This window comes from Salvelinus fontinalis, chromosome 15, assembly GCF_029448725.1.
Source record: "Salvelinus fontinalis isolate EN_2023a chromosome 15, ASM2944872v1, whole genome shotgun sequence".
Classification (NCBI taxonomy): Eukaryota; Metazoa; Chordata; class Actinopteri; order Salmoniformes; family Salmonidae; genus Salvelinus; species Salvelinus fontinalis.
Window position 1 is genome coordinate 38264631 of NC_074679.1, and position 16658 is coordinate 38281288.

General features: G+C 42.4%; 1 protein-coding gene across 1 annotated transcript; it reads left to right on the forward strand.

Moving 5' to 3' along the window:
* The first annotated feature begins 209 nt into the window (after positions 1-209).
* mbip (MAP3K12 binding inhibitory protein 1) lies at positions 210-15035 on the forward strand. The gene is made up of 9 exons (XM_055863676.1): positions 210-388; positions 867-986; positions 3892-4110; positions 4791-4887; positions 5340-5405; positions 9393-9566; positions 9729-9823; positions 13201-13239; positions 13463-15035. Exons 1-9 carry the CDS (start codon positions 239-241, stop codon positions 13571-13573), a joined length of 1071 nt encoding a protein of 356 aa, XP_055719651.1. The 5' UTR covers positions 210-238; the 3' UTR covers positions 13574-15035.
* Positions 15036-16658: the final 1623 nt, after the last annotated feature.

A 16658-nucleotide genomic window follows, 5' to 3' on the forward strand; every position in this document is an offset into this window, starting at 1 on the left:
AAAGGCTGATTCTATTCAATAGTTATATTTTCGCTACAAAGATAGTGGAGGTATATATGGATTTTATATGCGCATAACATTTATTTTTTCTCAGTTTGTTTATACTAAGGCCAACTTGTTGAACGTTTTATGCACCATCCTTTTATTGCTTTGCAGACTACGTAATAAAACTTCCGGTATTGGAGGGACCCGTTTCTTAACCAATCACTGAGCACTGTGCTTGAGACGCGGAAATGCAATGGCGGACAGGATGAAGTTGAATGACGAAAACGGTGTGGGCGATAAACGAAGGGAAAATGTTGCCATAACGTCTTCTTGCAAGGAAGTATCAAGCTACAGAGACAGTATGTTCATTCTTTTGAATCTGCTCACAGACTTCGGGAGTGAGGTTGGTATAATAATGCTTTTACACAATCTAATTCAGCTACAATTGCTTCGATCACTGCGAGAGATGCCCACGAGATGTGCAACATGTCTGTTCTTATCAAATAGGAATTTGTGAAATATCCTTTGTCGCATGCAATCGCACGCCAAATGGTACAATGGTGCAAGAATAGTAGGCTACAACTACTAGCTTGTCGTTGCACTGATTACGGATAAGCTCCTCCTTTATCTAGCAGGCTGAATACGACAAAGTAGCAATCAAAACATTGTTACTGACAACTGCCGCGTGGAACAAAGTAACAAATAATAGCCCTTGTTTGTATTAACAACCTTTGCTTGTTCCCCCCCCCCCCCGGTTCTTATAGCCCTGGAAATAATATCGTTTGTAGACTTAGTATAGCTAAAATGGAGGCTTTACTACTCTTAGTCCAGGTTCTGATCAAGTTTAAATTATTTATTTTGTAACTATTTTTCATTTCAAGCTGAAATTGGGTGAAGCTGCATTGAAAATCAGCACCAGCTTAGAAGCAGTGGATGTGGCATCTCTTCAACCTACTCGTCATGTGTTCACCTGTCTTCAGCAACACATCTCCAAACTACAGGTAGACTACACTACAGTCTCACAACAATGTGCTGGCAGGTGCACAGTGGTGTCATATCTGAAGTGTCGGGAAATTAAGGATGGATATGCAACACTACTTTCAGTATTTATTACATTTTTCATTTCGTTCATTACTCTAGAGTAAGTATTCCCAAACTGGGGTTATGCACAATGCAGTCAGGGGTATGCCAAATAAAATGTGATTCACATTATTAAAAATAATAAATAAAAAGTCCCAAAAAATTATTTCTTCACATTTTCAAACAGTCCATTTATATTTTCCAACAGGGCTATGCATTTGGATGTTATATTTCTCGCCTGAGTAGCCTCGTTTCACTGTCAAAAATAAAGTTAAACCATCTAGTGTTCAGCAAAATAACAACATAATGTCCAATACAGGTAGCCTAGTCAAATAATTATCATCCGATTACATTAACCGTTATTTTCTCGCGGGAATTCCACTAACGGTCCGTATGTAGCCAAACGTAGGTGCTGCACATTCCATTTGCTCGAAAATGGATAAATGTTATTTTTTTTAAAGTAAGGCACATGTCCATAGACATATACCAGCTCTACTGGTAGTACTGCTACTACCAGCATGACTACACCTGCACCTGTCAACGACACACGTTTTTCTGCTTCCATGAGCACATCCAATGCTAGCATCAGTAAATCTACATTTGTTGTTAGCCCAGCTAGCATGGACACTGACAGTTATGAATCTGATGCAGCCTAAAGAGCTACTGCCCCCTTACCCGGGAAAGCACCGAACAACAGACAGGGACGTTGGACCATCGAAGAGGCGCAAATATGATAACTACATTGATTTGGGGTTCACTTATATTGGGAGTGGTGCCTTTCCTCAGCCACAGTGTGTTATGTGTAAAAGTCCTATCTCACAACTCAATGAAACCTTCACTCTTGCGCAGACATTTAGAAACAAATCATGCCAATTTTTAAAATAAGCCATGGGAGTTTTTTGAGAGAATTAAGATGACTTTTGAGTAGTAAGACATGTATTAATGCAACAGATACCATTAATAAGAAGGGGCTAGAAGCGTCTTATATGGTGAGCTACCGAGTGGCTAGGACAGGCAAGCCTGATACTATTGTGGAGGACTTAATTCTGCCTGCTGCCGTGGATATGGCTGGGACAATGCTGTGGGAAAGGTTAAAAAAAACTATACAGACAATGACTTCATCAAACAACACTGTTTCATGAAGCATCAGTGACATGGCAGGAGATGTTTCGAAACAGTTACTGCTTCGCATACAAGCCAGTGAATTCTATGCGTTACAGCTGGATGAGTCAACAGACGTGGCGGGCTTGGCACAGCTCCTGGTATATGTCCGTGACGTTTATGGGGAGTCAATTAACGAAGACATCCTCTTCTGACAACAGGAGAGGATATTTTAAGTACTGGACAGCTTTGTGACATCAAATGGACTTTGGTCATCAAGATTTGTTTGTCTTTACTAATGGCCCAAAAGCCATGACAGGGAGACATAGTGGAGTGGTAACGTGTGTGCAAGCAGTTGCGCCCGACGCTAATTGGGTACACTGCAGCATCCACTGAGAGGCTCTTGCTACCAAAGGAATGCCTGACGGCTTGAAAGATGTTTTGGACACTACAGTAAAAATGGTTAACTTTGTTAAAGCAAGTCCCCTGAAGTCTAGTGTATTTTCTGCACTATGCAATGATATGGGCAGCGACCATGTAACACTTTTACAACATACAGAAATGTGCTAGTTATCAAGGGGTAAAGTATTGACAGGTTTTTTTTAAATTGAGAGACAAGCTTAGTTTTTTTTTTTTACTGACCATCATTTTCACTTGTCTGACAGCTTGCATGATGATGAGTTTCTCACACGACTGGCCTATCTGGGTGATGTTTTTTCTCACCTGAATGATCTGAATCTAGGATGACAGGGACTCTCCGCAACTATATTCAATGTGCTGGGCAAATTTTTTTTGTGTGTGTGCAAATTAACTCAAACTTACGGACAATGTCAAATGTGATATAGCGAAGCACCTGAGTTAGTTGGGTGCGCAATTTCGCAGGTACTTTCCCGAAACGGATGACGGAAATAACTGGATTTGTTATCTCTTTCATGGCCTGCCTCCAGTCCACTGACCGATATCTGAACAAGAGAGCCTCATCGAAATTGCAGCAAGCAGTTCTGTGAATTTTATTTCATCAGAAGCAACAGCCAGATTTCTGGATTGGGTTGCGCTCAGAGTATCCTGCCTTGGCAAATTGCGCTGTTGTTAAGTCTCTGATGCCGTTTGCAACCACGTACCTATGTGAGAGTGGATTCTCGGCCCTCACTAGCATGAAAAATAAATACAGGCACAGACTGTGTGTGAGAAATGATTTAAGACTGAGACTCTCTCCAATACAACCCAACATTGCAGTGTTAGGTGCATCATTTCAAGCACACCCTTCTCATTAACCTGTGGTGAGTTATTCACAATTTTCAATGAACAAATAAGGTTTTATATGTAAGATGGTTAAATAAAGAGCAAAATTATTTATTCTATTGTTATTTGTGCCCTGGTCCTATAAGAGCTCTTTGTCACAACCTGGCTCGTGGGAAGTGACAAACTCACACTCATTCTTATGTTTAATAAATGTATCTTATAGTGTGTGTGGCATGCTTACAATGATGCACTGACCCTGGTGCTAGAGGGGGTACGCAGCTGGAGGTTGAATGTTTGAAGGGGTACGGGACTATAAAAAGTTTGAACCACCACTCTAGAGTTAAATATAAAAGTAAATGGTTGCATTTAAATGTATTTTTGTGTTTTGTTTATTCTTTGTCATATTAGTTAATGGATGTAGAACGTGTATGTTGACAGGGACTTCACCGTTTCTCCCCGTAAACTGCTTTTAATCCTCAACAGTCAGTATCGAACAACCTGAGGGTACTGGTGGAGGCAGAAGACCAGTCCTCGTCTTCAAAGAGCCACAAGGATGAAACCATTAGCACAGTCTCTTCTGATGAGACTATCATAGACTCACCACCCATTCTACCTGCACCTCAGCCAACCAGGCCAGATGTAGAGGAGGGCAAGTTGCAGGTTGATGACCTCAGCATTCAGATCCGAGCCAACAAATCAGAGGTGAGTGACTGTAGCGTCTGTTTGGTCATTGGTCAACTCCGCTCAGCTGTACCGATGCTGCGGTTTATACAGTAGTATTTTCAATACTATTTCCTGTTCTCAGCTAAAGCCAATGAATACTCATAAGTAATTGCCTCCGAGTGTGCTGCACACTTTGCAATAACATAGTAGTGAATCAAATGCTTGATCAGGACCTGATGATAAGCCAGTTTAGCACAGAATAAGGGCTCCTTCAGAGTGTTGCAGTCAGGGAACGTGGGAGTGTGTGTGTGTGGTCGCTGACTGGTGTGGTGGCAGTAGCAGGAGGGCTTTGCGAGAGGGCCAGGCCCTTGATGTATTATGAAGTGGATGCTCATTACTCTAGAGAGATTGCATGTGGATGAAGGACAAGAGGATGCCGAGGCCTGTTGTATTTCATTGTGTATTTATTTTGGTAGCCAAATAAACCGTATTTTGTCGTACTTCGTCATTTTTAGAAATGGCAAAGCAATTGAGATGGGGTATTCTGAATCTGAGTACATTTCACGTGCTGTTTGGATGTGAATGCTAGTCTCGTTCCGCTTTGCTTGCCCCTGCCTTTTATTACCATCATATAAACAAAAATCGACTGTCGTGTTGGTATCAATAGCTCTTTAATCCAGCCTGTGTCACATCTCCAACTGTCTCCTCTACTACTATAGATTGATAGGAGGATATCTGCATTTATAGAGCGAAAGCAGCTGGAGATCAATGAAAACAACGTGAGAGAGTTCTGCAACGTGATCGACTGCAATCAGGGTAAGAATCTCAGTGAGGTGTGTGGAGAGGTGTGTGTGTGAGAGAGTTAGTGGAGGGGGGGGTGACCGTGCACAGATTGCCAATGTTTGGAGAGGGCTGATTTTCCACAGCCAGAGAGGCAAGAGGTCAGGCTGAACTGTTATAATAGTGGGCACGAAGTAGCTAACACCCTCCTCAGCTGGCCTCAAAATAAATCCAGCTTTGTCCAGATTCTTTGAACATAAAGGGACAAGTTGTTGTTTTTCGTAAGAAAAAGATGGCGTAAAATGACAGTAATACAAATGACAATTAAACAGTAATGACCAGAACAGAAATATCGCTAACAGAAATGAGGGTAACAGAAGTGAACATGTCACATGGACAGTTAATTTCGTTTTCAACGGCTGCATCAGCTAATTATCCACGAAATGCATATTTCAAATTCAAAACTGTTCTCTTTTGCTATGATGTAGAAGACAGCTGTGCCAGGACAGATGCAGTATTCACACCCTACCCAGGCTTCAAAAGTCATGTTAAAGGTAAGAACATTCTGCTTTAAGTTTAAACATAGTTTTCTTATGTTATTTCAAATATTTTAGTTTAATTGGTGGGTCGTTCAAAGAAATTAGTCCCTTTTGGGTAGTGTAACTTGATTAAAATAAATAGTTACCTAATTTTAGCATTATTAATAAAAAAAACATGTATTACCATGAAGTTAAATATTACTAAATTAATTTCCTATTAAGTGCCAAATAAGTAACAGTGTTGCCTGTATCAGGGTTGTCAGTCATTAATCACCTTGTGACGGGGGGGATGGAAGCTTGTTTGCAACAGGGAGGGGCAATTGAATGCAAGTTTCACAAAGAAATGTACATTGTAAAAATGTCTAGCCTGTCTATCTAAGGGTGACAGGGTCGACATATTATGTTTGACCCACTGTTTTCCACCACGATACACCAGAAAATGGCCAAAAAGAGTAGAACCATCTCACTTGCTTTTACACTATGATTTGACTATTAGATGTTCAATGTTTCTTTAAAAAAAAATGTTTATGGTCAACTGCCCCTAGGAACCAACTTCTCTGGTTTTAAAGGGCCAATGAGGCATTGATATGAGTCAGAAACATTCATTCGAGTATCTGAATTGACTACAAAGTGTAAATAGGATCATTTTGGGTTATAAAGTCAGTCTCGTCCTAAACAGAGTTTGGGAAGTGACTGCGTCGTGACTTACTTGATGGTTTGGATTACAGTTATGTCAACAATTTTGCCTATTAACGCGTGATGGCACTGTTTTCTGGGAAAAGACTGGGCGAGTTCGCTTTGCTTGGCCCGGTGCCCCTCGGCAGACGGAGGAGACCTCTCCTTAGGAAGGTTTTTCCCAACCCTGGTCCTCGAGTATCCCCAAAGTACACATTTTGTATTGTAACCCTGGACAAGCACACCTGATCCAACTTGTCAACTAATCATCAAGCCCTCAATGGGTTGAATGAGGTGTGTTTTGTCAAGGGCTACAACGAAACTGTGTACTGTTGGGGGTACTGGAGGACCAGGGTTGGGAAACACTGCCTTAAGAGGACCGTTCTATTGGTCCTCTTAAGGTAGTGAGCAGACCCCGCCTACCCGAGGCACCAGGTCATGCAAAACCAACTCGCCTCACTGGAACCTCTTCCCTAGACAAGACGTAGGTAGTACATACCCTACCCCATTCATAGACGCTAACTACTTTTAGCGGCTATTGACAATAGTATCTTCTGGCCAGGGGGGTTTGTTAGGCGCCATGACCCTCAACCTGAACATGGAACTCGGGTCACTTTAATCATGTTTACATACTGTTTTTTTTTACCCACTACATATGTACACTATATATGTGCAAAAGCAGCAGCTACTCTTCCTGGGGTCCACACAAACCATGAAACAAATATAGAATGACATAATACAGAACGTCAATAGACAAGAACAGCTCAAAGACAGAACTACATAAAAAAAAAGAAAAATTAAAGGCATATGTAGCCTACATATCAAGGCATACACACACACTATCTAGGTGAAATAGGGGAGAGGTGAGGTATTGCTTTATCTGTTTTTTGAAACCAGGTTTGCTGTTTATTTGAGCAATGTGAGATGGAAGGAAATTCCATGCAATTAGGGCTCTATATAATACTGTACGCTTTCTGGAATTTGTTCTGGATTTGGGGACTGAAAAGACCCCTGGTGGCATGTCTGGTGGGATAAGTGTGTTTGTCAGAGCTGTGTGTAAGTTGACTGGGCAAACAATTTAGGATTTTCAACTCATTAATGTTTCTTATAAAACGAAGAAGTGATGCAGTCAGTCTCTCCTCAACTCTTAGCCAAGAGAGACTGGCATGCGTAGTATTTATATCAGCCCTCTGATTACAATGAAGAACAAAACGCGCTGCTCTATTCTGGGCCAGCTGCAGCTTAACTAGGTCTTTCTTAGCAGCACTGGACCACACGACTAGACAATTTGCAGCCACACCTGTTGCTGACAAATGTATAAAATCAAGCACACAGCATTGCACGTAAAAAATTGTCTGTCCTCTGTTAGAACATTTACTACAGAGTTCCAAACTGCCTCTGGAAGCAACGTCAGTACAATAACTGTTTGTTGGGAGTTTCGTGAAATGGGTTTCCATGGCTGAGCAGCTGCACACAAGTCTAAGATCACCATGCGCAATGCCAAGTCTCTGCTGGAGTGGTATAAAGCTTGCCACCATTGAACTCTGGAGCAGTGGACTCGTTCTCTGGAGTGATGAATCACGCTTCACCATCTGGCAGTCCCGACGGACGACTCTGGGTTTGGCAGATGCCAGGAGAACGCTACCAGCCCCAATGCATAGTGCCAACTGTAAAGTTTGGTGGCGGAGGAATAATGGTCTGTGGCTGTTTTTCATGGTTCAGGCTAGGCCTCTGAGTTCCAGTGAAGGGAAGTCTTAACGCTACAGCATACAATGACATTCTAGATGATTCTGTGCTTCTAACTTTGTGACAACAGTTTGGGGAAGATCCTTTCCTGTTTCAGCATGACAATGTCCCCGTGCACAAAGCAAGATCCATACAGAAATGGTTTGTCGAGATCGGTGTGGACGAACTTAACTGTGTGGACGAGCCCTAACCTTAACCACATGGAACACCTTTGGGATGAATTGGAACGCAGACTGCAAGCCAGACCTAATCGCCAAACATCTGTGCCCGACCTCACTAATGCTCATGTGGCTGAATGGAATAAAGTCCCTGCAGCAATGTTCCAACATCTAGTTTTAAAGCCTTAAAACTTTAAGGCTGTTATAGCAGCTAAGGGGGGACCAACTCCATATTAATGCCCATGATTTTGGAATGAGATGTTCGACAAGCAGGTGTGGCCCATGATGATGCCAATGCTTCCCACAATTGTGGCAAGGTGGCTGGATGTCCTTTAGGTGGTGGACCATTCCTGATACACACGGGAAACTGTTGAGTGTGAAAACCCCAGCAACTTTGTAGTTCTTGACACAAACTGATGCGCCTGACACCTATTACCATACCCCGCTCAAAGGCACTTAGAATTTTTTTGTCTTGCCCATTCACCCTCCGAATAGCACATATACACAATCCATGTCTCCATTGTCTCGAGGCTTAAAAACCATTTAACTTGTCTCCTCCCCGTCATTTACACTGATTTTGAAGGGGATTTAACATGTGACATCAATTAAGGATCATAGCTTTCACTTGCGTCACACCTGACCAACTGAGCTAATTGATTAGGTCAGTGATTGCCTAAATTCAACACACCTGGTCTTCCAGGTCGATTAAATCAAAAACATGGGGTGCCTGCGGCACTCCTGGACCAGGGTTGCCTACCCCTGTACTAGGCTAGCTAGCTCATAACTAAGCAAAACTGACAACATGTTTGATGCATGTTACCAGCTTGCTTTTCAGTACATTTAAAAAAAATGCAAACTGGTTAGCTGTGCTTTTTTTGTTGTGACTAAATTACTAAGACAAACCCAAGAAACACGCACATCAAACCACACCCCCAAGACAACTCTCGTTTTGCCTTTATTCACAGCCGTTAGCATTTCTTAATGAGCAATGATGAAAGACGAGGCCAAATCAGGAAGTGCAGTCGCCCTTTAACAAGGAATACTTTCACCATATTAAAAGGTTTCTTTTTTTTTTTCAACCTTAAAATGCATCACTAATCACATTGTAAAAATAATGATCTTCAGAAATTCCTTTGTTAAAGCAACAAAAGAACTAGGGCTTTGTGAAAACGGCCAAATTTTGGGCACATTAGCTCGTCTTTATTCATATATATTGAATTTTCCGTGTGCTCTATATTAAAGGACACTACATTTTAATATAACAGGCTTTTAAAATCCAATATAGGTGCACAATTTCTACTTAAAATATCAAAGGGACATAAGGGACTCATTCCGTGAAACGACCCTGGTAGGATCTTAGGATTCTTTACTTTGCTTGTGACAGTTAATGGGTTTCTATTGTCTGTATGCCTTGTCTGTGCAGTGACTCGTGTGGTGAACACCTATGGGCCTCAGACTCGTAGAGGGGGAGGTTTAGGAGGCGGTGCCTTGGGGGAGGCTGAGGAGCAGCAGAGGGCCATGGTGTCTAGAGACTGTGGGAATCCAGCCATAGAGGAACGCCTGCACAACATCGAGACGCACCTAAAGCTCCCAACAGGTGAAGAGGTTAAACAAGATGTGGTATCGGCCATATTGTGGTAGTTGCATGTCTCTCTTGACCCAAGCATTTGTATTAATTTCATTTTCTGACACTTGACTTGAAGAATTCTGGTCTTATACTCTAATATTCCTATCAGACAGACAAACCTTTCTTTTACAGAGGGTCCAGTGCCTTTAAGTGTGTACCAGAGGCTGAAAAAGCTTGAAGATCGGATCCTGGAGTTGGAGGGACTTTCACCGGAGTACTTCCAGTCTGTGAGTTTAGTGTGGTAGAAAGATTTTAACACACCCACTTATTTGTGTGTGTGCGTGCGGGCATGAGTCTGTGTACGTGCACGTTAGTATTTCTCCATGTTAGTGTTTTTCCATATTGAGCCCGAGATTTCTTATTCCGTGATTATCAGACGTGGGGTATTTTCTTCCTCTTCAGTTCAGAATGTCATCCATGTCAGAATTTAGCCTATCAAAGTTAGCTGAGTAAGAGCACTTGAGTTTCTGCATGACTCTTATCACTCCCTTCTCTTGGCTTGACGTGCCAGTTCTAAGAGCGTGCTGCTCCATGTCCTTTAGGGTGTGTGTGTGTGTGTGTGTGTGTGTGTGTGCGCGTGTGTGTGCACAGAGAGCTGGGGGTGGAGAGTGTCTTCTTGAATAAACTGAGCTGATCTTTTTTTATTCCAAGTGCCACTGTTTAAGCAATTTCTGCAAATAGTTTGGAAGTACACGCTGAACAGGTTTCTGAGGAGGAGGGGAGGGTGGAGGATCTCATCTTTAATCCTCCACCTTTTACACTCGTACCCAGGGCCTAACATTAACACCTGCCAAATGCGGATAGATTTTGGCATTGGTGTGTAAGATGTCTATTTCACCAGCCACGTTGGCGGGTGGTCAGAGCTCCACAGTGCATGCATTTCACTCGCATTTGTGAATTTAAAATGGTCAACTATGATCACATTTACAGTAACATAAATGCTGCAGTAGCTGTTTTCAAAGTACACTACAAATGTATGTGGACACCTGCTCGTCGAACATTTGCTGCTTAAACAGTCTCCACTCTTCTGGGAAGGCTTTCCACTAGATGATGGAACATCGCTGAAGGGACTTGCTTCCATTCAGCCACAAGAGCATTAGTGAGGTCGGTCACTGATGTTGGGCGTTTAGGCCTGGCTCACAATCGGCGTTCCCAATTCATCCCGAAGGTGTTTCGATGGCACTATGCATTGGGGGAGGTAGCGTTTTTCGTGCCATCCGCCAAAGCAGATTCGTCGATCGGACTGCCAGATGGTGAAGTGTGATTCATCACTCCAGCGAACGCGTTTCCACTGTTCCAGAGTCCTATGGCAGCAAGCTTTATACCACTCCAACCGATGCTTGGCATTCCACATGATGATCTTAGGCTTGTGTGCGGCTGCTCAGCCATGGAAACCCATTTCATGAAACTCCTGACAAACAGTTATTGTTATAGCACGATTTCAACACGCTATGCGCGTCAGCAGTCGGCGGTCCCGTTCTGTGAGCTTGTGTGGCCTACCACTTTGCCGTTGTTGCTCCTAGACGTTTCCACCTTACAATAACAGCACTTACAGTTAACCGGGGCAACTCTAGCAGGGCAGAAATTTGACAAACTGACTTTGTTGCTTTGTTTCATAGCTGGTAAATTAATCGCACAAATTCAAAGAACTACGAATCCTATATAGCCTATACCATCTCGCGCTGTAACACTTCCTAGATTGGGGCTTTGCGGCCGTGAAGAGCTGAGTAGAAGATAATTAACTTGAAATGAAAGTCTACTTAAGTGAGACTTTGTCATTGTGTTTCTTGGCTATTTACATAGTTTTGTTCACAAGCTAGGTTGTTTTTCAGTTTGAGTTTCAACTGCTAGAGAAGAGAAGACACCGCTGCTACGAGTCAGACTCAATCTCACAAGCAGAAACATGACTGGGGCAGCGTTACCACGGTAACCTCCATTGTGGTCTCATCTGTGATCATTTTGGTAAAAGACTCGGGCCACAAAAGATATGAAATTAAACGATATACCACAACTTCTTACTAGTAATAGATTTTTATTGTTTTAGAAACATTACAAAGCATTGCAGCATGCTCCGTTTTGTTTTGTGTTTTGTTGGTTTTACATTTGCAAAAATGTTTGTCTGAGTGAGAGGAAAGCTCCAAATTCAGATGACTCGGTGGTCTTTTGAAAGGTGAGACCTTGAGGATTATAATAAATACCACCTCGATGTCATACATGCAAGCCACACACCCGAGTCCAAATGTGTGCTTCGCTTTTCCAAATCATCAAACGCCTATCATGTACAGGTATCGACGTTTATGATCACTGTTTGATGCACAGTTACAGGATGACATGGCGGCATACCCCGGGTTCTTCTGAACAGAATGAGCCGGTTTTATTTAATGTGAAGGAAATTTGCCGGGGCGCGCGCACCTGAGTTCACCTCTGACTCATTTTCTATGCGCACCGAAATGACGATCTGTTTCAATGAATTGCCTTGCTTAACACTAAGATCATATTTTATGTCTTCGCTAGTCATGATGGCAATAGAACAAGCTTTCAAATCATGACTTTACTATGTAAAGTGCTTTGAGTACCTCAGTTGGTAAAAAGCTGCTGTATTAATAATAATTTATTATTATCATCAAGTGGCTACTGGCCAGAGGTTACTTTGAGCTAATTAACCATAATGGAAAGGATCAATGTGTGGCCTGGGCTTGTGGTTAGTGCAGCTGCTTTCAGAGAACAGTACTGTCCAATAAACTACTGGTGATGTGTGGAGGTGAGTAGCGGTCTCCTCCACTTTTCTATCAGTGGTTTAGCTAAGTCATTACCCAAGTCTCTTTTAGATTTACAGTACTGTATGTTGCATAGCAGACTGCTGCAGTGCATTAAAATACTGTCATGGTGGGGTTGAGGGTGGGAAGGCCATGTTTTTGTACTCCTTCCTGGTTATTTTTTAGTCTGCTAGTTCTGGAATTACTAAGTAACTGAAGATTACTTGCACTATTATCCTTCTTGCAGAAATGTATTTTTGTCACCAGAAAATGAAGGCATAGCTGGTTGATTTTTAGTTTTTTTTTATTCTGAAAGCTATTAGATTGGTGCCATTTCCAGAAATAGAAGGTATTTTCTGAGGTAGGTGTATTGACGTAAAAAGAACAAGTACCTCTCGGGGCTAATTTTAAAGCAGGTATATATATGTTCTATATTTATTTCTATGCGTTCTGTTTTTTCTGTGTCTTTTTTTACTTTTGTTTTTGTACACCAGCTTCAAACAATTGAAAAATATAATATTTTTGGTTCTGGAAAATATATTTCACAACTGTTTAGATGGTACAACGATTCTCTACACTATACTTGCTTGTCTTGTCACATAAACTGAAATTATGCAAACGTTTTTTCGAATTTTTAGCAACCAGGAAATGGCGTAGCGATTTTCTGCGTAGTGCATCTTGAATGGACGGGAAATATTTGTTCAGTCCGTCTGACCCTGTGCATGTTAGGAATGTTGCCAGTGGCTAACCTCGAACTGTTCTAGTACTCTGTTACTTAACCTCTTTTTGTCTCTGCTCTCTCCGAGTTACCTAAACATTCTAACCTCTCATCTCCTGTGTTCTTTCAGAGTTACCTACACAAGCGACCAAAGACATCAATGTCTCAGGTGAGATGTGTCATCATACCTTTTCCCTCTTCTCATACCTTTCCTCCTGCCATTACATTCAAGTTCAAAGCAGTGTTTCTCAACCTCCGGTCCGTGGACAACCACCAGTTTAAGTTGACACTGATTTTAGTGTGCGCGTATGTGCTTATACTTGTATGTCTATTGAGAGTTAGATCTGTGTGGCGCGTTTGACTGTGATTGTTCTTATCTCCCATGTTGGCAGGCCTGCAGTCTGTCGGAGCTGGATGTGAAGATCAGTGCTGTCAAAGCGGCCTTGCTGAAGAGGATGGGGGAGTTTGGGCCGGTAGAGTACGACACCGAGTGTCCACTTTGACCCCCAACCTTTTGACCTACGACCTTCACACGTACCCACCATTATGGGGAACAGACTAGAGGAAGAGATTTAGAGACTTTACCGTTGAGGTGTAGATATCCACCCTTACACACTGCTGGATGCTGCTTCAGTTTTATTGAGTAAAATTTGGAAGGGGGGTGGCAGCCATATTGGTCAGGGAGAAATCCAAACCAGTCTAATTGGATGAATGGCAGTAGAGGCACAATATGGATTTTTACTTATTCAGGGAAATAAAAGTAATGCATGTGATATATCAGAAATTGTTTAATACAATTATTAACTGAAAATATTGTCATATAATTATAAATACAGTTTTATATGGGTTTTATACCAATTGAAGGATACCATAAATATCTAAATGTAATGTTTTCTTGGAAAGCTGCAAGTGCTATTATATGATACAATGTCAGTACTTGTTGCATTTCCAACTTGTCCAAGTCCTATCATCAACTGATTTCAACCAGTGTGTGTCTGGATTGACTGCATTGCTGAATGGAATGTTGGGATATTGGCCGTTTTGAATTAGAAAATTAATGAAATCATTCCCCTAGAACCGGCTGGCTAGCTAGCTGACCAACATCGCAGATAAATTCTTTAAATTCATATTTTATGAATCACAGCACTGACTAAGCATGGTTGACCAACTCCCTGACCAAGATGGCTGACCTTTATCCCATCATCAGAAGGTTCATGTCCATTCTGGTATTCTATTCCTAATTCTATGGGTCCTGAGCTGAAGGTCTTGGTTTTCAACCTTCGGGTTGAAACGTTACTCTCCGTGAAACCACTGGAGAATTCAATTGTGTGGGTATCTATCTTTCTAGCGTGATGTGGCTCTGCGGCTCCCGTGTTTTTCTGGATCTTTAGTCTGCCTCACTCAAAGATCCGGAGCTTCCTGAAGCTTCTGCGCATGTATATATTCTTTACTTTACGCACAGAGAACAGGCTACTCAGGTGAATGGTGCTCGTTTAACGTTAGATCGAAGCTGAAACCGTGTCGGCAAGATCACATGATGATAATCTTCGACATAAGAGTTTAATATAATAGCGTGGTACAACGTTACTGTGAGACAAAAATGGGGAAATGCATTTTGATCTTGAGTTCTACAGTTTTTCAAAGTAGCCTACAGTGTTTTGAACGATGTACAGTGAATTAATTTTAGAGCAGATGAAGTAAACAAACTAGCATATCCTACCTGCGTGTTTTGCCCAGTGGCGCATGCTGTTACGTTTTGGCCACATGAGAGAGAAATGCGTTGGTGTTTTTTTAGAAATGTTATAGGTTGCTATTATATTATTTTATGTTATGGAGAATACTATGCTTATGGTGACGTTGTAGACATTGCTTCAGCGTTGCTACTTCCTCCTTTTGCTGTTGTGTTGCAAAGTTTTAATGTGAATGTTTTTGTAAATAAATTCTCTTTTTCATTTGGCAAACCTGTGGAAGTAGACTTTGACTCATGGTGCTAATCACACTCACTACATGAACTGTTAGACACACACACATTGTGCATGAACAGTGTTAGTCATACACACAGCTAATCAGATGGCAATTAATTCCTTTTCGAAATTGTACACAACTGAAGAGGTTTAAATTTAACTACGTGAGGTAATTCATATTAAAGGGTGACAGTGGGAAATCAGCAAATCCAGGAAATGACTTGGCAGGGGGCCACTAAAGCCTGCATGCTCTGTTCAGTGAACTTTTCAACTGTACATCTAAAGTACAGTAGTTAGGAATTGAGTAGTGCTCTTTGTGTCTGTCAATATATACTTAACTCAGCAAAAAAAGAAATGTCCCTTTTTCAGGACCCTATCTTTGTCAAAGAAAATTTGTAAAAATCCAAATAACTTCACAGATCTTCATTGTAAAAGGGTTTAAACACTGTTTCCCATGTTTGTTCAATGAACCATAAACAATTAATGAACATGCACCTGTGGCACGGTCGTTAAGACACTAACACCTTACAGACGGTAGGCAATTAAGGTCACAGTTATGAAAACTTAGGACACTAAAGAGGCCTTTCTATTGACTCTGAAAAACACCAAAAGAAAGATGCCCAGGGTCCCTGCTCATCTGCGTGAACGTGCCTTAGGTATGCTGCAAGGAGGCAGGAGGACTGCAGATGTGGCCAGGGCAATAAATTGCAATGTCCATACTGTGAGACGCCTAAGACAGCGCTACAGGGAGACAGGACAGACAGCTGATCGCCCTCGCAATGGCAGACCACATGTAACAACACCTGCACAGGATCGGTACATTCGAACATCACACCTGCGGGACAGGTACAGGATGGCAACAACTTCCCAAGTTACACCAGGAACGCACAATCCCTCCATCAGTGCTCAGACTGTCTGCAATAGGCTGAGAGAGGCTGGACTGAGTGCTTGTAGGCCTGTTGTAAGGCAGGTCCTCACCAGACATCATCGGCAACAACGTCGCCTATGGGCACAAACCCACCGTCGCTGGACCAGACAGGACTGGCAAAAAGTGCTCTTCACTGACGAGTCGCAGTTTTGTCTCACTGAGTGAGCGTTACACCGAGGCCTGTACTCTGGAGCGGGATCGATTTGGAGGTGGAAGGTCCGTCATGGTCTGGGACGGTGTGTCACAGCATCATCGGACTGAGCTTGTTGTCATTGCAGGCAATCTCAACGCTGTGTGTTACAGGAAGACATCCTCCTACCTCATGTGGTACCCTTCCTGCAGGCTCATCATGACATGACACTCCAGCATGACAATGCCACCAGCTGCTCGTACTGCTCGTTCTGTGCGTGATTTCCTGCAAGACAGGAATGTCAGTGTTCTGCCATGGCCAGCGAAGAGCCCGGATCTCAATCACATTGAGCACGTCTGGGACCTGTTGGATCGAAGGGTGAGGGCTAGGGCCATTCCCCCCGGAAATGTCCGGGAACTTGCAGGTGCCTTGGTGGAAGAGTGGGGTAACATCTCACAACAGGAACAGGCAAATCTGGTGCAGTCCATGAGGAGGAGATGCACTGCAGTACTTAATGCAGCTGGTGGCCACACCAGATACCGACTGTTACCTTTTTTCAGGGACAC

Bases quoted from the DNA above. Each gene is read 5' to 3' on its own strand.
- mbip (XM_055863676.1), top strand. From the start codon at position 239: ATGGCGGACAGGATGAAGTTGAATGACGAAAACGGTGTGGGCGATAAA. The intron at 4,111-4,790 runs GTGAGTGACTGT...CTACTACTATAG, and splicing joins TCCGAGCCAACAAATCAGAG to ATTGATAGGAGGATATCTGC. The intron at 13,240-13,462 runs GTGAGATGTGTC...CCATGTTGGCAG, and splicing joins CAAAGACATCAATGTCTCAG to GCCTGCAGTCTGTCGGAGCT.